The sequence below is a fragment of the Gorilla gorilla genome, chromosome 7 (genome assembly GCF_029281585.2).
Source record: "Gorilla gorilla gorilla isolate KB3781 chromosome 7, NHGRI_mGorGor1-v2.1_pri, whole genome shotgun sequence".
Classification (NCBI taxonomy): domain Eukaryota; kingdom Metazoa; phylum Chordata; class Mammalia; order Primates; family Hominidae; genus Gorilla; species Gorilla gorilla.
Genome location: NC_073231.2, coordinates 13,616,444 through 13,643,567, shown reverse-complemented (window position 1 = coordinate 13,643,567; position 27,124 = coordinate 13,616,444). Strand labels below are relative to the sequence as shown.

The 27,124-nt window shown below is 42.6% G+C and overlaps 1 protein-coding gene across 9 annotated transcripts in view; it reads left to right on the top strand.

Annotated features, from left to right (window-relative positions):
- The window catches only part of MSRA (methionine sulfoxide reductase A), a 392,814-nt gene that overhangs the window by 250,244 nt on the left and 115,446 nt on the right, over nt 1-27,124 (top strand). For 8 of the 9 annotated variants that reach the window (XM_063709052.1, XM_063709053.1, XM_063709054.1 and 5 more), the window contains 2 exons: nt 1,173-1,277; nt 19,479-19,585. In XM_063709052.1, the coding sequence (XP_063565122.1) occupies nt 1,173-1,277; nt 19,479-19,585 (212 nt within the window). Of the gene's footprint in view, nt 1-1,172; nt 1,278-19,478; nt 19,586-24,776; nt 24,850-27,124 lie in introns of all 9 variants that reach the window. The other variant, XM_063709058.1, reaches the window with a different exon arrangement.

The window sequence follows — 27,124 nt, the reverse complement described above, 5'->3', positions numbered from 1 at the left end:
AAGTTCTTTTCTTTTCTTTTCTTTTCTTTTCTTTTTTTTTTTTTTTGAGGCAGAGTTTTGCTCTTGTTGCCCAGGCTGGAGTGCAGTGCCGCGATTCTGGCTCACTGCAACCTCCCCCTCCCGGGTTCAAGCAATTCTTGTGCCTCAGCCTCCCGAGTAGCTGGGATTACAGGTATCCACCACCACACCCAGCTAATTTTTTGTTTAGTAGAGATGGGGTTTCACCAGACTGGCCAGGCTAGTCTCGAACTCCTGACCTCAGGTGATGCAGCCTCCTCGGCCTCCCAAAGTTCTAGGATTACAGTGAACTACCGTGCCCAGCTTGCCAAATTCTTTACTACACATAAGGTGACTGAAAACAGATAGATAAAAAATTTATATAGCCTAGTGATCTTAGTATGGAGGGATCTCTTATTTGCCATGCTCTAAGACTATAAAATAAAGAAGGACGTGAATTTCACAGGCACAAGCAGTACTGCAAATACCCACCCCTGATCCACCAAACCTCCAGGACCACCACTGAGAACAGGCCTACTTACAGAGGATCCTGCAAATAGACATATGTCACCATCATTGTTTACCACAGAGACGAATTAGGCTGAGAAAACACTTACCACCCTGCTGGGTATTTAAATCTGACCCTTGTCCCAGTGTTAACAGCACAGCAAGTATGTCCCTCCTTAACTCACTGATCTCATGTGAACGGGTGATCAGCCTGTTTTTTACAGGTTTCTCTCCCTGGCACCATCTCACTGTGGTGCAGCTGAGCTCACTACATATAGCATGGAGTGATGATAAAAATAAATTGGCTCTTTCCCTTTGCAGAGTTTCAGTTCTTGAGCGCTATGTCAGGGTGGATCCATAAGGTTTCCTGAGTGAGCTTAGAAACCTGAAAACCCACGTTTGTTTTTTCATGAACTTAAAACAGTTTATTAGAGCACAATGTAGAAGTCATCGCAGCAAGCTCAGTAGAAGAGAACTGTATGCTTTTATGGAAAAAGAACCAGTAACAGAGCCTTGAGAGAGACTGTTAGCTAAAGTCTAATCCTCCTTCCATTCTTCCTTCACAGGGTAGAGTTTCAGCTTTTGTCTGTTGTTTTTTTGTGAACAAAAAACTTGCAATAAATTGATGTTGTCAGTAAATTTCGGTTGTACGTTTTGTTTCTTCCAAGAAAAAACTGGCCATGCAGAAGTCGTCCGAGTGGTGTACCAGCCAGAACACATCAGTTTTGAGGAACTGCTCAAGGTCTTCTGGGAGAATCACGACCCGACCCAAGGTAGAGTGATGAGTGAGCCAGTATTTAATTATCTTACTAATTACAGCTGGGATAATTAGTGTTTGAGCTGCATGGAAGAGATGAACCTTGAAATCACACAGGAGCTCAAGAATATGATTGCAGACATTTATTGACGGAGGAGAGGAGGGGCTGGGGAGAAAAAGGGTGAGAGAATAAAGGCACAGCCACATTTGGCACCCCTGCCCCCCTTACAGCTGTCAGGGGTGGGAAAATTCCCACAGAGGAAGACGCCAGACAATAGCGATCCGTTCACCTTTGATTATTGCATTATTCCTCCTTAATGCAGTCTTTTGTCTACAAAATTAAAGTGTCTTTCCAGCAGCTCCAAAGTTTTCCTGATTTATGGTTTCTTTATTTCTCTGAGTTTAGCCTTTCTCGTCTTTTGACGTTATCAGGTTGGATTTTTTTTTTAAAAATCTATGTGGTGATAAAGAAGAACATAAAAGTAAAATGCAGGATTCACTAGGTCCACAAAGCTTGCTCATTTAAATATTTCATTTGTTCTCTTTGGAATTTGTTATGTGGAGATATTAATATATTTGGGCTATAAACAATGGTGGTTGGAAATTTTATTTGAATGCATACACAAGTGAAATATTCCATGTTGGCAAATATCATTGTAATATTCAATAATGAAGCAATTTCAAGATCGCATCCCAGCAGCCTTACAGGCCCTGCTTTGCCAGTGTGATGATCTGATATTATGCAGCTTATGAACTGAAAAGTCCTATGCAATAGATGTGGTTTTTCACAAACCCTCTTCATTTGGCAGTCAGTCTATTTCACGAAAGTGTTCTCCCTTTGGTGTCAGATTTTTGTGTAGTGGGTATGCAGTGTTATTTCTTGATGAGTGAAGTTTTTCTCCAAATGTAGATTGTGCTTCATGGTGGAATCTTCATATGCCTGTAGCAGCACAGGTTGGTGGGTCCTGAGTGCTGGTTCTAAGAACCATCCCATTCCAGGGCTTTTTGCGAGAGGGCAAAGGTCAGAGATGAGGCAAGAGCAGCAAAGTGACAAACTCGAGCAGGGTGAGGCAGGTTCAGGATCCACGCAGATCTATCAGGGCAGGTGGGGGCCTAGAGGTCTGGGCCTAGGAAGGAGGCCGGGGGCACGATTTCCATGACAACAAAGTCTGGTTTGACATGGGGGAATGGGTACCTGGTGGAAGAGGGATGAGGTATGGGGCAGCGTAGGGAAAGAACCGGTAGGACAAGAACACTCTAATCAGAAGGTTCACATGTCACCCTAGCTTGGGATATGGGACATCACTTCATGTGGGAAGGCAGGTCTGCGGGCCTAGATTGCTTTGGTTCTGCAGGAAGCTCTGCAGTGAGGATCATAAATCAGGGTGGTGACAGCCAGTCGCTCGTTCTGGTAAGTCATCAATCCAGATGGAGCAGACGTTCAGCCATTTGACTGTCAAAGTCAAGGGCCAGAGGAAGATGATAAGAGCTCCAAAATTATCAATGAAGACATGTATCAGAGGCCCAGGCAAGGCCTGAAGTCATGTAGGTGACAGGTCGGGTCTGTGTCCTTTAATGTGGCCAACTGCAATGCCACGTCCTGATAGAATCTCCTTAGGCTTAGGCCTGGCAGAATTGTAAAGAAGGCCAAGTCTGTCGTCAACTTCTCTCTCCATACTGCTCTTAAATGCTTTCATTTGATCACACCTTCATTGATTAATTGGGTTGCTAATACCGGCCCCTGAACCTCGGGGGGAATACTACTATGATGAGGGTTTGGGCTGGGAGAACTCACCTCTCTGTTCATCATTTGGCCTTCCATGGGCTCTGTGTTTGTAATAGTGGTGTCTCTGGGGTTAAAAAAGATTTTCCAGATCTTCACATCATAGGTGGTAATATGGAGACCAAAACAAGGCAAGGGTGTGCCTAAGGTTGTAGCATGATCCAGTCTCCCCAAGTGAATTCAGAGAACCACTCATCAACACCAGGGCAACCCTGACTGCCCCAGGACCCCTCGAATCTATGGTCCCCACCCTTCTGCCTCTCTTATGGACCATCTCCTTCCATAGGTCATTGGCCTCCCCAGAGATGAGGAAGAGGTAAGGAAGGGCAGGGGATGATGGTTAGTTAAGGGTAGGGCGAGAGATCCTCCATCAGGAACCTCTTCTCTGCTGGCTTTGTTTTTCTTAACCTAGTTTTTTAGTTTCTATTACATTTAACAGTAACAAAAATCCTTACTAATCCACCCATTCAATCCAAACAATCTTATGCCCATTATATTTGCCAGGTGCCCTTTTATTTTTTATTTTTGTTTTTTATTTTATTATTTTTTTTGAGACTGAGTCTTACTCTGTTGCTCAAGCTGGAGTGCAGTGGCATGATTGCGTCTCACTGCACCCTCCACCTCCCAGGTGCAATCAATTCCCCTGCCTCAGCCTCCTGAGTAGCTGGGATTACAGGTGCATGCCACCATACCTGGCTAATTTTTCATGTTTGTAATAGAGTTGGGGTTTCACCATGTTGGCCAGTCTGGTCTTGAACTTTTGACCTCAAGTGATCCACCCTCCTTGGCCTCCCAAAGTGCTGGGATTACAGGCGTGAGCCACTGCGCCTAGCCACCAGGTGTACTAAATCACTAAGGCATCTGGGATATGCAGGAGTATCCAGCCTCTTGGTTAGTGCACGTGGAAAATATATTCCTACAGGAAGAAAATAATTAATTCCAATATGCGGAGATCAAGTGAGCATACAGATAAATGTGCGTAAGACCACAGGCTAAATGTTAACATGAAATCATTAAAACAAGTATGTGTTAGCACTTGAACATTAAAGGCAAAAAACAAACAATAACCAACCCTTAAGTTCAGAATAACTCTGGTATCAATGGAGTTGATATTCCTGGGGAACCCTGAAGGTCCAAAAACAATGATACATGTCAAGTGTCATTTTTCCAAGGTCAGAATTTGAAGCCTGCTCCTCGAAGGACGGACCAGAGGCAGGGGAGAGCCAGGCTACAAATGAACTTGGCTATCATTCACTCACCAAATCTGACCACAGCTGCTTAAATCTCCACTTGAGGTCACATGGCAGCCTGTCACGTTTCACAGTAAAAGTTGGTCTTGAAAAGAAAGCCGCCACTAGAGAAGATGAGGGTGGTGAAGATATGTAAGACTGACTGTTCTTACTCAGAAAATGGACGTTTTCAAAGAGAGCAGCAGGTTGGATTTGGTGGTGACTCTGATCTGTGAGGCAGTAGTCCACTCCAGGTTCTTTTCAGAAACAAAAGTGGTTACTAAAGCTACTCGAGCAATGCTCTTGCCTGTGCCAGAAGTGCTTATCAACAAAAAGACAAAACTTGTGTAGAAGTTGAAAAGGCATTGACATTTGATGTGAAGATGTGCCCAGGAAACATGATTTCCACAGAAATGTGACTCAAGAGAAATGTACTTTAATTAGCACGTTGAAAGATTTTAGTACCTTTTTGTAAAGTCATTAAGGACTTGAAGGGGCCTTAAATTTTTTTAGTTATAATTCACTGCATTTTATAGGAGAAGCAGTATCTACAATGATAGTTGCAAATATGGAGATTCTTGCTAATGTCAATGGTCTTACTGTAGTAGAAACAGCAAGAATGTAAGCTTAGAGTCCCCTTTCAGTTAAATCAGATCTTCATGGCATAGGCTAAACAGAGAACATTCAGCGTGTTCTTTCCTGCTTCAAGATGCTGAAGCAGCTCTCGTAGTATCTGCCCTAATGGACATCTAGATGAAGTCCCCATATGTTTTCTTCCTTTTTTTTTTTTTTGGATGGAGTCTTGCTCTGTCGCCTAGGCTGGAGTACCGTGGTGCGATCTTGGCTCACTGCAACCTCTGCTTCCCAGGTTCAAGTGATTCTCCTGCCTCAGCCTCCTGAGTAGCTTGGATTACAGGCATCCACCACCACACCCAGCTAATTTTTGTATTTTTAGTAGATATGGGGTTTCACCATGTTGGTCAGGCTGGTCTCAAACTCCTGACGTCATGATTCACCCACCTCGGCCTCCCCAAGTGCTGGGATTACAGGCGATGAGGCATGAACCACTGTACCTAGCCTTCTGCCATTTTGGAGGGAGCAAAGCTGGTAAGTGAGAAATTGGAAGGTGTAGGCTTTCTAAGGTATAGGTGAGGCCTGAGACCTGTTATTCCACAGCCACTAGACAGTGAGTCTGAAGAGGATGCCGCTCCACGGATTAGCCTAAGGAGGAATGACAGACATGCTAGCATCATTACTCATGTGGTCAGTAAGTGGAATAGTCTTTTCTTTTAATTTACCAATTACCACAGAACCTCTACTTTTGCTGAAACATTTGAATCCCACTGTTTAAGCCAATAGGTTCTATTCTGGCCTTCTTTCTTACTCATGGGATGAAGATAATTCCTTTAGGCTTCTGAGGATAGACTGGCAGGTGTACATTCCTGGCCATGGGGTACCCAGACTCCCACTGTCTCCAGGCAACGTGGTGGGTGCCTGACATTTAGGAGATTTGAGTTCTGGTCCCTGGTTGGCCCCTTCCCAACCACATGATTTTGGCCAGGACACTTACCCAACCTGAACCTCCATTTTTCTCATCTACAGAGAAAGGGATAATCATGTCTATACTGCTGACTTAATGGTCTGATGTAGGAATTAAATAAAATAGTGTGAAAATAACATGAAAATGGTATAGGTGCCATGCCAGTGCCAGGTATTGTTGTTACGTCTTTTTCAACACAACAATACAATTCCATCAGATTTTAATTTTACATTTATTCTTACATCTGTGTTGCCCTTGATTCTTTGTCTGGGTAAGTATTTACCCTCCATCTACTAAAGTGTGGGTTTTCTACCCACCGAGATTCTTGTGTCTCCTGCATTGGTTGGAAAGAGTTCAGCATTGTTTATGTTGTCTTCTGGGACCTTGCTGGTGCTGACAGTGGTGATGAGGCTGGTGGATCCTTGCTCAAAAGCCTCCTTAAGGTTTCTTCTGACAGAGTAATCTAAAGAACTGGATCAGGTTCCCAGCATTTCATGGCTGGTCTGTATCCTCCTAACTAGCATGACCTGTGCATGAATAACACAATTCAGACCTCCTAGTCCTGCGTGGGACATGGGGCACAGACTGAGTGCCTCGAGCCAAGCCACAGGTACACCAGGCAGAGAGTCTTCAGTTTTGTGTGACTTCACCCACTAAATCTGATTTCTCAGTTGCAACCCATCTTGCTGTCCTCAGTCCTGGAGCACCTCTTAGGGGCCAGTCTTAGCGATAGATGTTTTATAATCCTAATTTCATTTAAATGTGACCGTAACCCTGTGAAGTAAGGATCATTGTCTTTGCTTAGCAGAAGAGGAGCAATGAGGTTCCAGAAGACTTACAATCTTGCTTAATGTTAGTGGCAGTATTTGGATGTGGCTCTGTCTAAAGCTCAGGTCTATTTTCTTTTCCCTACACTAGAGAAATCCGAGTGTCCTGACTAGGAAGACCTCTTCTAAGGATGCACATTTTTTTTTTTTTTTTTGAGACATGGTCTTGCTCTGTCACCTAGGCTGGAGTGCAGTGGCACAATTGGCTTACTGCAACTTCTGCCTCCCAAGCTCAAGACATTCTCCCACCTCAGCCTCCTGAGTAGCTAGGATGACAGGTGCACGCCACCATGCCCAACTTATTTTTTGTATTTTTGGTGGAGATGGATTTCACCATGTTGCTCAGGCTGGTCTCGAACTCCTGGGCTCAAGCAATCCACCTGCCTCAGCCTTCCAAAGTTCTGGGATGACAGATGTGGCCACTGCGCCCAGCTGGGATGCACATTTTTATGGATCCTCGAGTGTTAACAATTGTGCTTTTAGTATATTTAAAAAAGCAAATATATTAAAATGCTACTATGGATTTAATTATACTTTAAATTGCATGCCTATTGTATTCACCACTTCCACGTCATGTACTTCTGGAAAATGGAACTATTGTACACATAATGCATTCTCCAGGCTCTAGATCTTGCCTGCTGCACAGTTGGGTGCGTGGACCTTTTGTGGCAACTCCAAGCCTTCCCAGAGGACTGTGGTCTGGAAACTGCTCCGGTATACTCCTTTGGGAGCAGTGGCCGTTGCAGAGGCCTCTGTCTGAGAGTGCTGGTTGACCCCAATATTAGGGTTCCCCCACCTGTGTAGTTTAAGAATTTTAGCCGGTGTGCAGCCACCCATAAAGACAAAATCCCTCAGACACCTTAGAGCTAAGTACGGCCACATGTCTAAATTCTGACTATGGGGGCCTTAGTAGAAGTGACAGCATGCAGCTTCTGGGTTTGTGGCCTTAGAGGAAGGGGCATTCTCTTCCACTTCCTCCCTTCCCACAAGTTAGTGTGGTGCTGAAGTGGCGGACCATCATGGAGCCCAGGGATGGAGGCTGACCCTTGTCCTGCTACACCTGCAAGACGGAGGAGCCAGAGTCACCATCCCAAGCTGGATCTTTAGGCAAGAACTCTTGTTTAAAGTACTGCTATTTTGGTTCATGGAAGCCTTCTTATTCTCATTTTCTACAGCAGCTGAACCTATGTCTTCACTAACACAGCCTTCAACTATAAGCTGGTGATGAACTCCCAGTCACCCTTCTGAAAGCCTTAATTACAATGTTCCCTTAATTAAAACATCTTTAATCAAACCTGTTGTTAAGAGTGTGGACCCTGGGGTCAGAGATGTCATGGCTGTGAACCAGATCGGCCCGGCACTCGCTGTGCGGACAGGCCTCATTTCTCTCTATCCACTTGACCACGTAGGTCCTCCAGTAGACTACTAACTGGCCTGTCTCACCCTTTCTCATTCCCTGCTCCATAATGCCCTGTTAAAAACACAAAACCAGCTGTGGCCCCCTCTGGCTTAAAGCACTTTGCTGGTTGCCCGGTTTCTTTGGGACGAGATCCAGACTCTTTACAGTGGCCAGTGTGGCCTGGGATTACCTGATTGGCACTTGCCTTTCCAACTTTGGCTCATAGCACAGTTCTCCCCAGACTATGCCCCATCCATGCTCACTGCGCTTCAGTTACTGTGGCCTTCATCTGTTCCATTCCTGGAAGACTTGAGCTCTTTCTTGCCTCGCACACTGTACCTACTGCTTAGCCTGTCCATAGCTCTTGGTCTGCCACCAACATCAGGCAAGACTGCAAGTCTTTGGAACCTCATTGCTTCTCTTCTGCTAAGCAAAGTCAGTGATGCCTACTTCATAGGGTTATAGTCAGGATTAAATGCAATTAGGATTATAAAACATCTACCGCTAAGACTGGCCCCTAAGGGGTGCTTAGTAAATGTTGCTCTCCCTTGCTCCAGGATCGAGGAGAGCAAGAACTATGTGACTGGCTCCTTCTCCTTTGAGTCTCAGCTGAAGATGTCATCCTCAGAAAGGTCTTCCCTGCCCACCCTAATTAAAGTAGCACTCCCAGCCCTCACCCCCATGAACTTCTGTACCATCGTTCTCTCCTTCCTTCCTAACTCATCATGAGGTAAAATCACGTGTTTACTTGTTTGTTGCTTATTCTCTGACTCCTCTAGAAGGTGGGCTTTGTATTAAATGTTTTCTCATTGAACTAGTGAGTGAACCTCTGTTTCTGCATCTGTAATAGTTTGTGCCTTCTCAGTGTGGGGGCGCACACGGGAGCGGAGCCTGCTGTGCAGAGCGTGGCGCCTGGTGCGGAATAAGCGCTGGCTCTAATAGCTGTCGTGCTCATGCCGCCTGTGGAAGGGCCGTTTCCATCACCAGCTGCTGTTTGTTTGTCTTGTTCTTTCGTGAATCCCAGTATTTCTCTGCTTGTTCTCTATCATTTTTCCTCAGCTCATGTTCTGATTACCCCTGATGGCTTCCTATTCTTGGTTCACACCCTTTATCCTCAATCAGCTCCTCTTCACCCCTTTCCACCTGCAGCACAGCTCCCAGTTGTCCTCAGAAGGCTTGGTCTGGTTTGCCCCCGTGGGCTGCACCGTCTATGCTGTTGGGTTTCCTGGGGCCCCAGGGCCACACATCCTGGCCTTACCGTGAGCTGGGGATTTTGTGGGGCTCCTCAGCCTGCGCTTGGAACTAGAGAGCCTCCAAGGACTCTTCTCTAGTTGGTGTCCTTGGGCTACATGGGCTTCCCTGCCAGACGTGTGCAGTCACCACGAAGCCCTGCTCCAGGCGAGTTTTTTCCAGGTGGTCCCAGGGAATCGGGTGGGATAGGTCCACTCCATGTTCAGGAGGTTGGCTCCCGAGCCTCTTTCCAGGTGCGCTGTGGAGAAGCAGGTCCCCTGTGCTGTCTACTGGGAAACATTCATTGAAGGGAGACAAATCCTATTTTCCTTCTGTTCCCCATCAACTTGGCAATAAAACACTGTCATTCGTATATTTGAACTTGCCAGATTAATATCTGAACTTCCTTGTGCTCACCCCTTGAAGTTAGTTTTTTAAAATAAGTCACCAGTTTTGAAGGACTATCCTTTTTTAGGCCATATAGAAGGAATCTATCATCTGCAAATAATTAGACAGTGGGAATGATATTGTATTGCTAATGAGCAGATGTGCAGACTCGGAGTGGAGGAACAGCTGCACACATATAAAATGCAAAAGCGACCCAAACCCAGCATTATGAATTCTGAAAGGGATTTCATTCTTTTAAGAATTTCAGAAACAGAGAAAAATGAAACAAAAGAATTTAACTGATATTTTTATTAATTGTTCTTTCAGTCACACTTTCCCTTGTATCACATTATCATACGTGTTCATAGTATCTTTGCTGTTTGCAAAAGTGTTATTTGCACTTTTAAATCCTTCTGTCATATAATACTATAAAGCTTCTATTTAACATTTTTCCTTTGCCTTTCTAGTGTTACAAGGGTTTGGTGGCTGCACACTGAGTGACAGACTCTTACTGAAGGTCTTTCCTGAGCTGTGCACGATGCTAAGTGCTCATGTGTACGTGATCCCATTTGATCCTTAAAGCAACCTATGAACCTTAGACCCATTTTGTAGAGGAACAAAAAGGCCCAGAGAAGTGAAGTGATTGGGCACAAGCCACTTACTACATTGCTTGACAGAGGTGGAATTTGGACTTCATGGCTAAAATCGAAGCCTGATGTTCTTTCTGTTGGGTAGCACATGGCCCCACAGTGCTACACAATTCTATCAGAAAGCAGAAAACACGACCCACTGGAAACAGCAGCACATTAGCCGATGATTTTAAACTCTTTGTGATGTCCATTACAATTTTATAATCCTATTAAGGATTTGCAAGATGAAGAAGTTCAAATAATCAGGCTTTTGAAAACTTGTAGCCAGGAAGAGTTTCACATATCTTAGATAGTAATGGTTAGGTCATTTAGAATTTGAATAAATTGCTGAAATGGTATGAAATCAATAAAAAGAAATGAAGTCAGAAGAATTACTAGACTTCACATAAAAGAGTACTGAATTAGGTCACAGAAAAATCAGAGCTGGTAACACTGGCAGGAACTAGGATTTCTAGGTTCCAGGAATGGCAGGCTGAGTTATTCAGACCAAATTGCCCACTGAAAGCAGCTCCAAATGTTGAATAAAATACAACTATATATATAAAGCATCACATCAAAGGGCTGACAGAACTATGAGGAATTAACCAGGTTAAAATGGAAGGCAACACAGGAACCCAGACAGGTAAGTAGAGGATTAGATATATCTTTATTCTGAGCAAACTTGTTAATCCCAGAAAATGTGAGCTTTGAGAGCCTTATTAAGGATGTAGAGGGAGTGACCGACACAATTCCAGCACTTGACCCAGTGGACGTGATAAGGTGCTGTACCCCACACCTGGGGGGGCGCCTTCTTCTCAATCACACATGGAACATATTCCAGGCCATAAAAGGCTCAGTATGTTTCAAAGGGATTAAAATCATGTAGCTTTTTTTTTCTCTTAACATAATGCAAGTATTCAGAAAATTGTCTTATGTTAGAAAATTTAAAAATTTCTGGCCAGGCGTTATGGCTCACGTCTGTAATACCAGCGTTTTGGGAGGCCAAGGAGGGAGGATCAGTTGAATCCAGGAGTTCAGGACCAGTCTGGGTGACATAGTGAGGTCCCCATCTCTACAAGAAATTTCAAAAAAACTAGCTGGGCATGGTGGCACATCCCTGTCGTCCCAGCTACTCAGGAGTTTGAGGTGGGAGGGTTGCTTGTGCCCAGGAGGTTGAGGCTGCAGTGAGCCATGATTGTGCCACTGCACACCAGCCTGGGCAACAGAGCAAGAGCTTGCCTGAAAAAAACAAATCTGAATATCCTAGTTATCGAAGATAAATCATGATGGAAATTGTAAAATACTTTGAATCAAATGATAATTAAAATACTGTATGTTAAAATTGATAGGGCATAGGCAAAGCAGTTCTCAGAGGGACATATAGAGCCTTAAATTCATATATTAGAAGAGAAAAAAAGCTGAGCTAAGCGTCCATCTCAAGAACTTAGAAAATCAGCAACAAATTCAACCCAAACAGTATAAAATAAAGAAATAATGAAGGACAGAAAGAAATGAAATGGGAAGCAAACAAACAGAACATCAAAAAAGCCAAGAGTCAATATTTCACAATGGCTACAAAATTGATAAAGCTCTGGGAAGTTGTTCAAGGAAAAAGTGAGAAGACACAGATATACAACATTAGGAATAAAAAGTGGGCTATCACTGCAGATGTGGGAGATTTTACAGAAACCAGGAAGATATGATAAGCAACTTTGTGTCAATAAATTTGAAAACTTAGATACATTCTTTAAAAATATAGTTTAATAAAACTGAATAAAGAAACCACTGGCTTCATCAGTGAGTTCTCCCAACATTTAAGGAAGAAATAATTGCAGTTTTTCGTAATGTTTTCAAGAGATTAGAGAGAGATGCAGTCCATCTTATGATCCTTGCATAGTCTTGATACCAAAACTTAACTATGTAAGAAAAGAAAATTGTAGGACAATCTTACTTATGACTATATTTGCAGAAATCCTACGCAAACTATTAGCAAACTGAATTTAATAGTATATAAGAAAATAATACATCATGACCAATTTTAGTTTCCTCCAACGAACACAAGCTTAGTTTAGCACTTCAGTATTAGCCCATGTAATTAACCACCTTAGCAGGTATTTTAAAAACATGTATGATTATTGAAATAGATGCTTAAAAAGTATTGAATACAATTCAGTATTCATAAATGATTTAAAAACACATATAAAAGATGACTTTCTTATTCTGATAAGGAGTACATGCAAAAGCCTATAGCAAGCATTGTATTTAATAATGAAGCATTGAGAAACTACAGAGAATGCCATCGCAATTTCTAATCAGCATTGGAGTGGGGGTCCCAGCTCATGGAATAAGTCAAGGAAAGAATACATGTGTGCTGATTGAAAATCCGCTAGATACCTATTTATCTTTCCCCAGCCGGACACCATTCCTCTTCTCCCTTGAAGTGGTCATGTGACTGAGTTCTGGCCAGTGGAATGAGGAAGAAGTGACATATGCTGCTTCCAGACCTGGCTCAGAAAAACCTCCTGCATAATCTGTGAACTTTTCTCTCTATATTCAGTCTGCCTGCTGAATGTTAATGCCAAGGGAAACCTTTGAAGCAACATATTGAAGGTGGTGAAGCTTCTGTCAGCCTAGGCCCCTGAAGAGTTCATGAAGTAGAACTGTTACCATCTCCTTTTTATTAACTGCTTTGCATGATTATGAAAGAAACTTCTATTATGTCCACCCACTGGAATTTCAGGGTTTACTTATTTACCAGGAACTGGTACCTTGAAGTGGAGTGCTAAAAAAAAATCTAAAAAAAAAAAAACAAAAAAGAAACAAAAAAAAACATGGCATTGGCTTAGTAGTTAGGCACCTGGAAGATCTAGTATTGGGTCTTGTTTATGGTTGGTAAACACACCAATTCTCTCCAAATTGTTTTATGAATTCAGTGCAAATCCAAATGAGATCCCAACAGTTTTGTTGTTGTTGTCAGTGTTGTTGTTGTTTTTGTGGATCTTAAAAGCTAATCTCGACATTTATAGGGAAATGCGAAAGTCCAAGAAAAGCAAAGATACTTGCATAAGAACAAGAGGATGAGAGGACTTATTCTTCCAGATATCGAGTCATTATAAAGCTACAGCTGTTAAGACATTGTGAATCTGATATAGGGACAAATGAATAGAGAGTTCAGAAACAGACCCACTCATGTCAAAGTATGACAAATGACACAGTTGGCATTTCATAGTACTGGGGAAATAATGGCTTCTTAATCAATAGTGATAAGATAATTTTCTTATAGGAAGAAAGTTAATTGGATTTCTGCCTCACACCATACACAAAAATCAATTCCAAGTAGATTGAATACATAAATGTCAAAGGCAAACGTACGAAACTTCAAGTAGATAATTTTCATGACCTTGGGTTTCGGAAGCATTTCCTAAACAAGACACAAAAGCACTAACCGTAAAGGAAAAATATTTGACAAATTTAAGTATATCAAACTCTGACAACTTTGGTTCATCAAAAAGCATCATAAAGAAAATGCCAAGAACAAAAAAAAAGAAAAATAAAAAATAAAAAAATGCCAAGAACAGAGAGATTATATTTGATAAAGGATTAGTATTCAGAATATATAAAAAATAGACTTAAATGTATGTGCAGTATTTTTTTTTAGAAAAGACAGACTGCTGAGAGAAAAAATGGGCAAAGGACTTGAATTATGGCAAAGAAACATAAAATGATAATTAACGTTATTAATCAGGAAAATGCAAATTAAGATCAAGTGAGATTCCATTACACACCAAGCAGACTGACGAAAAGTGAAAATCTGACATTAGCAGACTTTAATGAATTGGCAAGCATTTAGAGCTCCAGGAATTCTTGTGCTGTCATGTGGTTTTGTAAATTGGTACAACTACTCTGGAAAAATAGTTCAGCATTTAGTTAAGTTGAAGACATGCAAACACTATACACCAACAATTCTATTTCTAGGTATGTACTCAAGAGAAACTCATGCATGTGTATAAGAGAATACATGTCAAGAATGTTCTTTACATCCCCAGGCTGGTAATGTTCATTAAGGGTAGAATGTATAAATCCACTGTGGTGCATTCATACAATGGGATATTACGAAGCCATGAAAATGAAGAAAATGGAAGGACCTCATGATCATAATTGTAAGTGAAAGATTCAAACTGTAGTATAATTCCATTTATATTAATTTTAAAAATAGGCTGTATTAGTCTCTTCCCATGCTGCTAATAAAGACATACCTGAGACTGAGTAATATATAAAGAAAAAGAGGTGTAATGGACCCCAAGTTCCACATGGCTGGGGAGCCTTCACAATTATGACCAAAGGCGAAGGAGGAGCAAAGGCTCATCTTATTACATGGCAGCAGGCAAGAGAGTGTGTGTAGGGGAACTGACCTTTATAAAACCATCAGATCTCATGAGACTTATTCACTGTCATGAGAACAGCATGGGAAGGACCTGCCCCCCATGATTCAGTTACCTCCCACCAGGTCTTTCCCATGATACGTGGGGATTATGGGAGCTACAGCTCAAGATGAGATTTGGGAGGGGACACAGTCAAACCATATCACAGGCCAAACTAAACTAGGTTTATTCTGAATGTGTCTGTGTGCTAAAGAAATTATTGCGAAAACCAGGTGTGGTACAACTAGAGACACGGAAAGCATTGTCATCAATAGAGACACATGGAAGACTCTCAAGGGTATTTGGCTGTACTGTCTTTCTTGACATTAGTGGTGGTGATGTGAGTATTCACTTTATAATCAATAATTATAAATAGAGTAATAGTAGACACTTAACTGTGCATACCTATTTTATGTACTTTTGTACATTTATGTCTTATGTACTTTTCTGTAATTGAATCTGGAAACTACAAAGGTATAATATGTCGATTGTTACTTGTGCTAATATGAACACTATCCATGATGGACTAGCTTTGTAAATGTGTGTGCACATGTGTGCTTGGTACTGATTTCGATGTAAGCATGTTGTAAATCTCATATAGTGGGGCACTTTGGCTATAAAACTTTAAGATTTGGACTTGCAATGATGACCTAAAAATTTTACTATTTTGAACGTTTTCTAATATTTTCATTATTTGGCCAAACTTGGGATTTTAGAACATAAACAGACATGGAGTCCCAAAAGACATTCTAGGACACATAATAAGTAAAAAGATTTTCTTTGGCCGCCATAAATAGAATTTCCCTTTTACACAAACAAAATTCACACTATGATAACTTTTGACCTTTCATGAAGAAATCACCACATCTTTTCAAAATAATTTATGACTATAGAAGTAATGTGTACTCCTTACTGAAAATCAGGATCTTTCATTTTTCTTTTTGCTTTTAGATATGGAATAAATATTTGGCACCTCTGTTATAAAGCCACACTGTTTCATCTCCCTTGAGATGCACTGCATGAAAAAATGCAAAGAACGTTGTGCAGATGATAGATAGTGACCGTATGGTGTGGCTGTCTTCCTTTTAGAAGAGAGCCACATAATATCTTTCATAGATCCCTATATTCCACCTTTTTTTTAACTTAAATTATATATATTTACAAATCGGAATAATAGTGGTTAAGATCACGGACTTTGGAGTTAGATGGTTCCAGATGCAGCACTGGCCTTCAGCCTGTCTCTGAGTGTCAGTTTCACCTTTGAGGGAGTGTCAGTTTCACCTTGGCAGTGGGAGAGGGCAGGGAAATGGGTTTACTAATATCCTCCAAGTATTTGCAGAATTGGGTGAATAACGTAGTAAAGCACAGTGCCTGGACATAGTGAGAACTCTAGGATTGTTAGCTACTTTGATGATCCCTCTCCCTCTCTCTCTTTCTCTCTCTCTCTCTCTCTCTCTCTCTCTCTCCTTCCTCCTCTTCTTCTCCCCCTCCCTCTCTCCCTTCCTCCCTTTTGATGAAAGGAGGGCTGTCCATTCATTTATTCAGTGTTTTAAATTAAAAATGAGCTGTCAGTTAAAATGGACAGGATTAAGTTCTCAGATAAAGTGAGATGGTTATATTCATAGGGCTTGTCTCAAACACCTAAGGTAAAGGCAAGGTGCACCAGGAAGTGTCACCTGGATAATAAGAAGTGCCATCTTTCACTGTGAAGGATAGAGGCTCATCCACCTAGGGGAGGACTTCAGGACACTGTGGTATGTTTTTTCACAGAGACCCTACTTTCCAGCAGAAGGTAGGAGGCCACCCCGAAGCAGCACCTGGGTGAGCTCTTCCAGCAGTGCCAGCATCTCTGGTGGTCGTCCTGTGCCACTGCAGCATGCAGGTAGCCTTTGGTGCAGCAGACTGTAAGGCAGGATCCGTTTTCTCTTAGCAGCAGTCTATAGAAGAGAAGAATGTGGAGGTCATGCTGGTAGGAGTCACTCTATTTTCAACAACATGGACAGTCCTGCTAATGAGATTGCTCCCGCAAAGCTCCCTAAGATAGATATAGCGATTTCAGACCCTGAGGAGTTGTTCCTGACTTGTCCTGATGTTCACTATCAGCTGGTAACTGCTGGGACCTCGTAAAGTGATCGCCTAGCAACAACTCTTAGCATAAACTTCCCTTTAAAGTTCTCGTGTTCAGACACATTTATCACGTCTCCAATCAGGATGGATAAAACAGAGTTGGTACCCAAAGATGAGCTGAGGCTTACGAGGCCCTCTGAGCAGAGGAGAAGTCATCATCTTATGCTTCATTATAGATGAAGCGTTTCTGTTTTCCGCTGCTTCCTCTGGCTCTGCCGAGAGGGAGAGAAACCTCAGAGCAGTCTTAGGGTTGTTTGTCCCTTTAAAATCTTCTTTGGAGAAAATGGGTGGAGAAATCTCAAGCAGTTGGTAGATGCCAGGAGGTCAGTTCTCATCAAGAATGCCCCAAAGCCCAGTCCTCATTAATCAGTTTATAGAGTACTATGAAAGAATTTTAAGTACAAGGTGTTGTTTCTGAGCCAGTAATTCTCTTTCCACTCAACACTGAAAGTCCACTGCTTGCTTTCCTGGTACATCAAGACAGCCAAATAGTGTCAATAATTTTTCCTCATGGTTTTTCAAAAGCCAAGTGGAGGGCACAGTGAACTTTGCAACACTTGTTGCATCTGTGGGAACGGGGGCTCTGGGTCGTTGGTTGGTGATTATGCTCACTCAGAGTTCCAGAGAATTCTGTAGCTCCTGGGAGTCTGATCTTTCCACGCATCTCTGGTCCCCACCATGACTTGTCAAGATACCTGTGTGGTTACACGCCCAACCCACCAGCTTCAGGACCCACCAGGCCACTTGTCAGACCTTGTCCTGCCTCTTCACAGTCCTCAGAACATTCCAAGCTTGTTCTTATTTCTGGGCCTTGGGCTGGGATGCTCCCTCCCCAGCAGGTACCCTACATCCAGAAGCACTTTGTTCCGTTGTCCTCGGTTATTTTGCTGTAACTTCTCATGCATCCATTTTGGAAGGAGAAAGGGCTTTGGTGTCGGGGCCATCAAAGTTTAAATCGCAGGATGGCCATTTACCTGCTGTGTGACCTCAGGTGGGTCACTGAATGTCTCTGCTCCATAATTTCCTTTTTGTCAAAGAGGGTTAAGAATATCTTCTCCACAGGGCTCATGTGAGGATGAAACAAGAAATGATGGCAAAGACCTTGCACAGGGAAGTACAGTGTCAGGCTCGTGACTACTCTTACCCCTCCCTCCCTCGTCCTGGTTATTCCTTGAGAGAAGGGATTATGACCTAATTCTTCTGTAGCCTCCAGAGTGTGGAGGCTACAGTTGACACACACGAATTCTTTCTGCTGGAGAGAACATATTTATTTGCAGAAAGAGGAAAGACATATAGGAGTTATTCTATCATCAATAACATTTTTCTGTCCTATCTCAAAATATAATTTTGGTTAATTTTGCGCTCTGGTGAACAGCATTATAAAGCCTGTTTAGATCAATTTATGACAGTCAAATATTTCGTTTGTTTTGTGATTCAATGGGTAGACAAGCAGGGCCACTTCTTGTATTCCCAGCCGCTCCTGGATGTTGGTTCTTTCTTCTAGGTTTTCAATCTGTTGAGTTTCCAGTCATCTTTCCCAGTGAAACATCTTTCTCATCTGGGCTTCACGCTTGAGGGTAACATGCTCATCCTCTTGAGAAGCGGGCATCAGGGCTTTGACACAGATGCTGCCTGGGTTACAGCTGCTTTTGCAAGCAGTACCAGTTCCTTCCAAGTCCCTGAAGGCACCGCACTGCTCCGCAATCCTTACCTTTGTTCTACCTTCACCCTTGGCGCCCACCTGCTGCCAAGACAAGTCACTTCCTTGATACAGCTTTTGAGACATAGGCCCCTTCCCCACTGATCACATGAACTTACCCACTCCCTTTCTGAACCCTTGCGTTTTTTTAACCTGCACAGATTTTCCCTTAATACCTCTAATTCTTGCTTATTCCTGCTGGTCTCTGTTTTCCCTGACTATATTAAGAATGTGACTAGCTGAAACATGCTACTGGGTCCAATTCCTGAATCCCAGTGCCTGGTTCATTTTCAGCACAACATGGTGGCCTACAGGGGATCTATGGCAACCCTGCGGCTGTTTCACTCTGAGGCACTGTCACACTCAGACAGAAACTGACCATCATCTACCCTTCAGCTGCTGAGACTGGCAGAAAATGCTCTTTGCTGACTTTAAGTTGCAGGCTAGATGGGTAGATGACTTTAGTCATAGGTGCAGGACTCCTGCTATGTGCCAAGCACCGTGCCAGGAATTTACACAGACATTGTCTCATTTCCTTATCCACCAAGGGAGGGATGATGAAACCTTCCATAGAGGTATCTCCTTAGGACCCAAGGAGATAATATGTATCATAGTGCATTACATGTGACAATTGGAGTAGATCATTCTTTAAGTATTTCATGTAAAAGTATGTATTCATAGAACATCTAGTATGATCCAAGACCTGTGATAAATCTACCTGAGTTCAAAGATATTTGTTGTAATTAAAACAGGCAAATCAAAACAGATACATTTCATGCTTGTTTAAAGAAAATGCTGTAAACAGAAAATTAAAACAAGCACTTAGCAACACATCAGGCACAGGGACCATATGAAAAGTGTCAAAATGTCTCAGCATTGTGCCCAGTTTGAGACTGGCACTGTCACCTAGTGACCGGGTAACCCTCCCTGTTTTCTGCTTTCCTAGGTATGCGCCAGGGGAATGACCATGGCACTCAGTACCGCTCGGCCATCTACCCGACCTCTGCCAAGCAAATGGAGGCAGCCCTGAGCTCCAAAGAGAACTACCAAAAGGTAGGGATTGCTGGGCTCCTAGCCCCTGGCTTAGGCCACCATGACTAGGGCCAGGTTCTGATTTTAGAGGGCAGTCTGCTGCTTTTCAACTGGAATTGTGTTTTATTTGCACATCTCTTAGAAATTTCTGTCAGCCTCTAGGAGTGGAGCCATTGTGTCCAATACGTGTGCTAAATGAGGTTTTAAGAGTAGGCCTGGGCCAGGGCCATTGGCTCATGCCTGTAATCCCAGTACTTTGGGAGGCCGAAGCAGAAGGATGCTTGAGGCCAGGAGTTCGAGACCAGCCTGGGCAACATGAAGAAACCCCATCTCTACAAAAAATACAAAAATAAGCCAGGCATGGTGGCCTGTACCTACAGTCCCAGCTACCTGGGAGGCTGAGGTGGGAGGATCGTTTGAACCTGGGAGGTCAAGGCTGCAGTGACCTGTGATTGCACCACTGCACTTCAGGCTGGGTGAAAGAGCAAGACCCTGTCTCAATGTAAAAAAATAAAGAGTAGGCCCTTACGTGTTTGCCTTTGAATCACTCATCTAGATGAAGACACAGCCTGTTAAAATAAGTGTTTTTCCTTCTCTCTTTATTTCTGTCTCTGTCTGAAGCTCTCTCTTTTTTTCTTCCCTCTGTATTAGTTTTACAGGGCTGTTGTAACAAACAGTCACAGCCTGGTTAGTTTAAACAGCAGATATTTATTTTCTCACAATTCTGGAGGCTGGAAGTCCAAGATCAAGGTGTCGGCAGGGCTGTTTCCTTCTGAGTGCTGTGAGGGAAGGGAAGGATCTGTTCCAGGCCTCTCTCCTTGGCTTCTAGATGGCTGTCTTCTCCATGTTTATATTCACATCAGCCTAGTGTTATGTGCGTGTGTTTCTTTGTTTAAGCTTCTTGTTTTTAAACAGTCTCTAGTCATATTGGCTTAGTGCTAACCCTCATGACCTCATTTAACTTAATTACCTCTGTAAAGACCCATTCTCCAAGGAACGTCACATTCCGAGGTTTTAGGACTCCAACATATCTTTTGGAGGGAGACACGATTCAACCCATAACACTTTCTCTCTCTCATAACAGTAAATTGAATTATGATAAAAGTAGTTCTCAGAAATATATACATGATATCACAAAACAATTATTTTCACAGTTGTGTACCCTTTTTTAAAATCCTCCAATAGAGATTTAGTTGTTTTAAAAACAAGTTGACTTGCTTTAGTTTTTAGAACTTTGTGATAGTACTTATATTTTATTTATCATTATATTTTCTGATGTGGATTTGCATTTGACAGTAGAGCTAGAAGCTTCTATAAAGCTAATCTATGTTAGAATTATGTAAAAAGTCAGGTATGCAACAGCCCCTAGGAATGAGTGAGTTATCCCCTTCTCCTGCATGGGGACAGAGAGATTGCAGAGACGAGGAGGCTGTAACTAGACTGTCCACTGATGAGCAGGTAGAAGGACGGGTGACTCACGGTCAGTTCGACTATGATGAGCGGAGAGGCCTGAGGAAGGTGCTGACAGAGCCCATTCCTTCCTTGACCTCTCCCACCTCCCTCCCAGGGTGTGATGTCTGCTTGGCTGGTCATGGTAGGCAGCCTGTGGGATGGCCCCCAGTGCTCTCTGCCCATATGTAATTCATCTCCTTGAATATGGGCTGCATTTAGCAACTCACTTCTGATGAATGACAGCAGTGATGGGAGCACTCTGAGACTAGGTCGTTAAAAGATTGTGGCTCGTATTGTGAAAACTCTCTCTTACTGTGTGAGAGATGGTAGAGGAAGCCAGTTGCCAAGTCATGAAGCAGCCCTGTGCAGAGGCTTACATGACAAGGACAAAAGCCTGCCAAGAACCACGTCAGTGAGCTTCGAATCCCCTCAACCCCAGTCAAGCCTTCAGATGAGACTGCAGCCCTGCCTGACAGTTTGATTACAGCCTCATGAAGGACTTCAAGCCAGAGGCACCCAGCCAAGCTGTGCCACAGAAGCTGTGAGATAATAAATGTATATACTTTGAAGCTGCTAAGTTTTAGAGTAATTTAAGTATACTTGTATTTCCATTGTAAAAACCTTTTACCTATATATTCTTCCTCTTATCCCTTTTTCGTAATGGCTTTTGTAACAGGGGTGGGCTAACCTGGGCATTTATGGTGGTGGTTACACATGCAGTCTCTAGCATGAAATTTTCTCAATTCACATGTCATCTGTGCAATTTATTATCAAGTACCTGCCACTTAGAAAGCCATATGTTCTATTTGACTCAAGCAGACCTATGAGGATGAGGGAGACCCCATTATCCCCATTTTCCAGATGCTCAAAGACAGAGAGCAATGACATTAGAATAAATGAAATTAAAGAGAAGTAAGACTAGATGCAGGGAGATGAGTTGGGCAGCTATTATAGGATTCCGGGCCAGAAATAATGGAAGCTTTGTCTAGGATGGTGGCAGTATGGGTGGGAGGGAGGGATATTTAGGAAGTAGAAAGACCAGAACTTGGAACTTCACTGGAAGTGGAGAGTCAATAAGAGGGACAGGTCCAGGTCCAGGTCATGGCTGGTGATTTTTTGTACAAGTGTACAGAGAAGCAGAGGCAGATTTGTGTGGAAGGTAAGTTAAGTTGTGAAAGTGCAGACTCTGAGATGCCCATGACATGGGCATCCAAGGGGCTGTTGGGAGGAGCCATGGGCTGTTTCTGCCTTGCAGGGAGGATTGTTAGGACTGCTAACTGGGCTAATGCTTGTGAAACACGGGGCCTAGCACATGGTAAATACCTCATAAACAGGAACCCTTATTATTATTGGGAGTTATCAACTTATATTTGCTAGATGAAACCCCAGTTGCTGATAAGATCACTTGGGAAAAGTAATAAGATAAAAGCAGAATAGGCAGGGTGCAGTGACTCACGCCTGTAATCCCAGCACTTTGGGAGGCTGAAGTGGGCGGATCATGAGGTCAGGAGTTCGAGACCAGCCTGACTAACATGGTGAAACTGCGTCTCTACTAAAAATACAAAAATTAGCCAGGCGTGGTTACACGCACCTGTAATCCGAGCTACTGAGGAGGCTGAGGCAGGAGAAATGCTTGAACTCAGGAAGCAGAGGTTGCATTGAGCTGAGATTGCATTACTAAACTCCAGCCTGGGCAACAGAGTGAGACTCCATCTCAAAAAAAAAAAAAAAAAAAAAAAAAAAAGGCAGAAGAGAGGGCTTAGTACCCGAGGAACTAATTCCTCCACTTGAGCGGTGGGAGGGGAAATGTCCAACCAGGCAGGACACTACACTGGGCACCACAGGAACCAACCCCAACCAAGAACTTAAAAAGTGGTTCAATTGTTTCATCCCACTGTATTTAATTATAAAGGCAGTATTTATAACTACTACTAAAAGTCACATATGATAATGCCATCTATAAATTGCCTAATGTAATGATTCGTAGTTCTCTAGGGTACCAAGAGTAATACCAAGAGACTCTGGAAGCATATTGACTGCCCTGTAGAATACTGGAAATCTGATGATATCCTGGTGTTTGCAATGAAGATTTTCAGTTCAAGGCCAGTGCCTTCCGTGTGATGGTGAAGAGGCTTATCACCGAATTTTCCAGTTTCTGTCCCAATGTAGTTTCTACCCTCAGTTTTGAGGGGAACCTATGTTGATTTTAGATAAATGATATCCATAGGAGGTAAAATTTAGGTATTATATAATTAATTAATGAGCTGCTATAATTATCCTTTCATTATTTTTGTAGTTTTTGGAAAGGTTAATCTTGTAGGCAGTTGTGCTGACCAGATGTTTTCTGGGTGTTCTGAACCTAAGCACATGGGAATTAAATACGTGTGTCTGTCTGTCTGCATGTCTGCATGTCTGTGTGTCTGTTTGGCTTTTAAAAGTAGGGTCTATTTTTTAAATAAATATTGGGACTCCTGTGCCTTTAGTATCCGGATAGCCATTGCTGCTCACATTACTGCATATAAACTGCTTAATCACCAACTCAGGGGACAAATGCTGTCATATCTCTTTTATGGTTTTGCATAAATAAAACTGACCCTAGATTCCACTGGGAGATGAGTTGAAAGTTCAGTGTTTTCGTACCAGCTAGTTGACTGAAACCCAGAGTTTCAGACTAGACCAGTGCTTCCTTTCAACACCACTCTCCTTTCCGCCATGATGCTGTGGTCTCTTTTGCACTGTCCAGTGGAGGGCCTCTGGCCACGTGTGGCTGTTGAGTGCTTGAAATAGTGGCTCACTGGCTCAGTTCCTCAGTGGCTAGTGTGACTGAGGAACTGAATCTTTTAATTAATTTAAATTTATATTTAAGTGGGCACATGTGGCTGGTGGCTACCATTTAGAGAGCATAGCAGTTCATTAAGGGGTGAGCTTGTGCGTGTGTGCGCATGCCCATGTGCATTGTAGAGGGGTGGAGCATGTCAGTCTGGATCCCTGGCCCTCTGCTCTCACTGTGGCTTATCCCAAGAGTGGGACGGCCATAGAACATGGGACGGCCATGGAATGTGGGTTCCTGCCCATCAGAGTGCTGCACCGGGAGCTGCTCTCACCTTTTCCTGCCTGGAGACCACAGCATGAGGGTCAAGTTTTTTCCTTTTCAGGAACCAAAGTGTCTCTTTGTGTACCCCATCCTGGTGAGCGCTAGAGCTAACTGGACACCCATGCCTAGGTGACCACTGTGATTTTCATCTTAGCTTAGTTTATCCTGGGTCCCACAGAAAGCAGAGCCCAAACCAGAGGCTTGTGTGTGAGGACTCACTGAGATGTGTGGTTCCAGGGAGCAGGAATAAGGGGCAGAGAGACTGGGGAGGAAAAGAAGGAAGACCCCATACAAGTTAGCCCCTGCCACTGGTAACTGGTTGTTTGAAATTTATGAAATGACTAGGCATTCGGGGGAAGATGAGGAAGCATGTTTCCATTGAATGCCATCAGTCATAGGTTGATTCTGCACTTCTGAGCTGCACATGTGTGAGCTCAGGGTACTGTGTGCCAGGGCAGGAGGCAAGAGACAAGAGGCACGTGGCGTTGACTGTAAGATTGGGCAATGCAGGTGCATAAAAGCTGCACAAAGTGAATGGGGGCCCTTGCAGAACTGGGTACTGTGGCTGGCCTAGCAAGAGGCAGATGGGGCCACAGGGATCTAAAGTGATGCATTAGTGTCCTCTGGGTCCACTGTCTCCAGAGGGTCCTTCTCACTCCAATCCAGGGAAGGCAGCTGACTGCAATGGCTCAGGAATGATTTGCCACGATGGAGTGACTTTCTGGCACCTCTGATAAAGGTGAGAAAGAAAAACACAGTTCAATTTTAGCAGAGTGCATCCTGCTGCAGTCATATGGTGATACGATATGTACTTTTATATAGGTTATATACCATAATTATGTATAATATGTATATCTGTATAATATATAGCTATATAATAATAATAGTAATACTATTAGAACAGCAACAACAGTACCAACAGAGTGCTTACTAAATGCTAATCAACCAGTTTTAAGTCATGTATAGATCTTAGATGTTTATCTATATACATAAATTTGTTCAGCTGTAGATGTGTATCTATGTCTTTATATAAAGTTAAATGCATTCATGTATTTATGAGGCCCTTTTAAGTTTTGAAACTTGAATGAATTTCTGACTGTTCATTCAGTTGATATAACTGATAATACAAACATTACAAAATCAGCAATTTGCAATGCCTGTGAGAGGTGATGTTATTAGCTTTGATACCATAAAGAGGTTGATCAGTGCTTTAGCCTTTACCTTAAACAGTTATGTGGTTTCTAATACATTCACAAAATGGGGAAAATTGCCGATCTAACCAACTGCTTTATCCACTGAGGGAAGGAGAGCAGGGAGCTGAAGAGGTGACCCCTGGACTGGGCTTTCCTGTGTTTTATATCTAGGGTAGCCTTGAACAAGCTCCTGAAACCACAGAGGTGTTTAAGGTAGGGAGGGTCATTTCCTAACACTACTGGATTATGGTCTAGAACTCTGTACTCTAGTCAGAAACATTTAGTTTGATTTCTAAAAGTGGGGAAATTCTGCCCATGACTCATTCTGTTCATTTTATATACACTGCTTTCCTCTTCAAAAGGCTTGGTGTTTCTGGCCCCATCACTACACTCGGGACATTTGTCTTCTTTGAGCGCTGATGGGACCCCTATACACTAACTGTAATGTTGACTTAGGTTACTAATTTAATAGTCTTCTTCACTAGCCTGCCCCCAGTGACCCCCTAGTACCCAGCTTCTTCAGCAGCTTCTTTATATGTGAAGTTTGGAGTGACAGTATTGCTTACCACAGAGCAGCCATTTGAACATAAAATTAGCTGATTTTATCACAGGGACCAATTGTTGAGCTAATTAGATGTGCAGTACTGCTGAGGAGCCAGAAACCAAAAGTGATTTTCCATTGAAACTGTGGTTTTCTGCAAAGTTGGCTGGGTTGTGGATACCAGCCTCACCAGCAACTGTCAGAATTTTGGCTGAAGAAGTTTGCTAATTTCTAATCAGATTAAAAGAGGCAGGAAAGACTTAAGGAGGAGGATGGAGTTTTAAGGAGGGAAACTTGAACTTCACGCTGGGTTTGCTGACCTTGAACATGCTGGATTCTGCTTACAGACTTTGACAGCTGCTTCATATCTTTGGTGAGCAACCCTAACCCTAACCCTAATACAACTTTGCATAAAATGGAGGGGGGTGTTTTTGCCTTCAAGGAGAAGACTTGATAATCTTTTCTTAGCCTCATTTAAAAAAATTTTTTCCTCAAATCTTTGGTGGAATTATTTGCTTATAGCACTAATTGCAAGACATCATCTAATGTATTATTGTTTTTGGATTGTCAAATATGGACAATTTATCTCCCAAGTGAACCCATCATGAGAAACATTTCCCAGTATCCTAAACTGAATGTGGCCTCCGGTAGAGTGAGGGTGGTTCACGTGTAATTCTTCCATCCTGAGAATGTGACTCCAGCTCATTTAGGAATTAAATCTTTTCCCACTGAGAAATTATGTTTCTTGAAATGTGAAAGACAGCAAATCTAAAGAGCATTCTCCTGGCCATATGACCTGGCTCCTTCTGCCAGCTCTTCAAGTCTCGTGAACAGTAAGCACAATGCTTTCTCTGGGTATTTCTCTCGTGAAAAAGAGAGAAGAAAAGCAGCATTTTCCTTTGCATATGTTTTACAATATATTAAGTTCTAATAAGGATAAAATGTTTTTGGAGTCATTGTTAAATTACCCAGTGTGTTTCAAATATAAAACAGTGTTTTAAAGGCTGTATCTATCCGTCTCTCAGTGTTTGTCCACCCATCCATCCATCCACCCACCTGTCCCTATCGTCAGTATATAGCTACAATCTTTAAATATTTGCCATTATTTTATCTTAAACTTCAACTATCTAGCAATTTATTATCTATCATCTCTGTGATTGTTTATAATTAATACAGTGTCATTTTAAAGAAAAGTTCCCAAAGTGAAAGGTAAAAAAACAGTATGCATGTACAAATGGGTTCCAGCTAGCATTTTTAAAAATAAAGGTTCAGTTTTGATT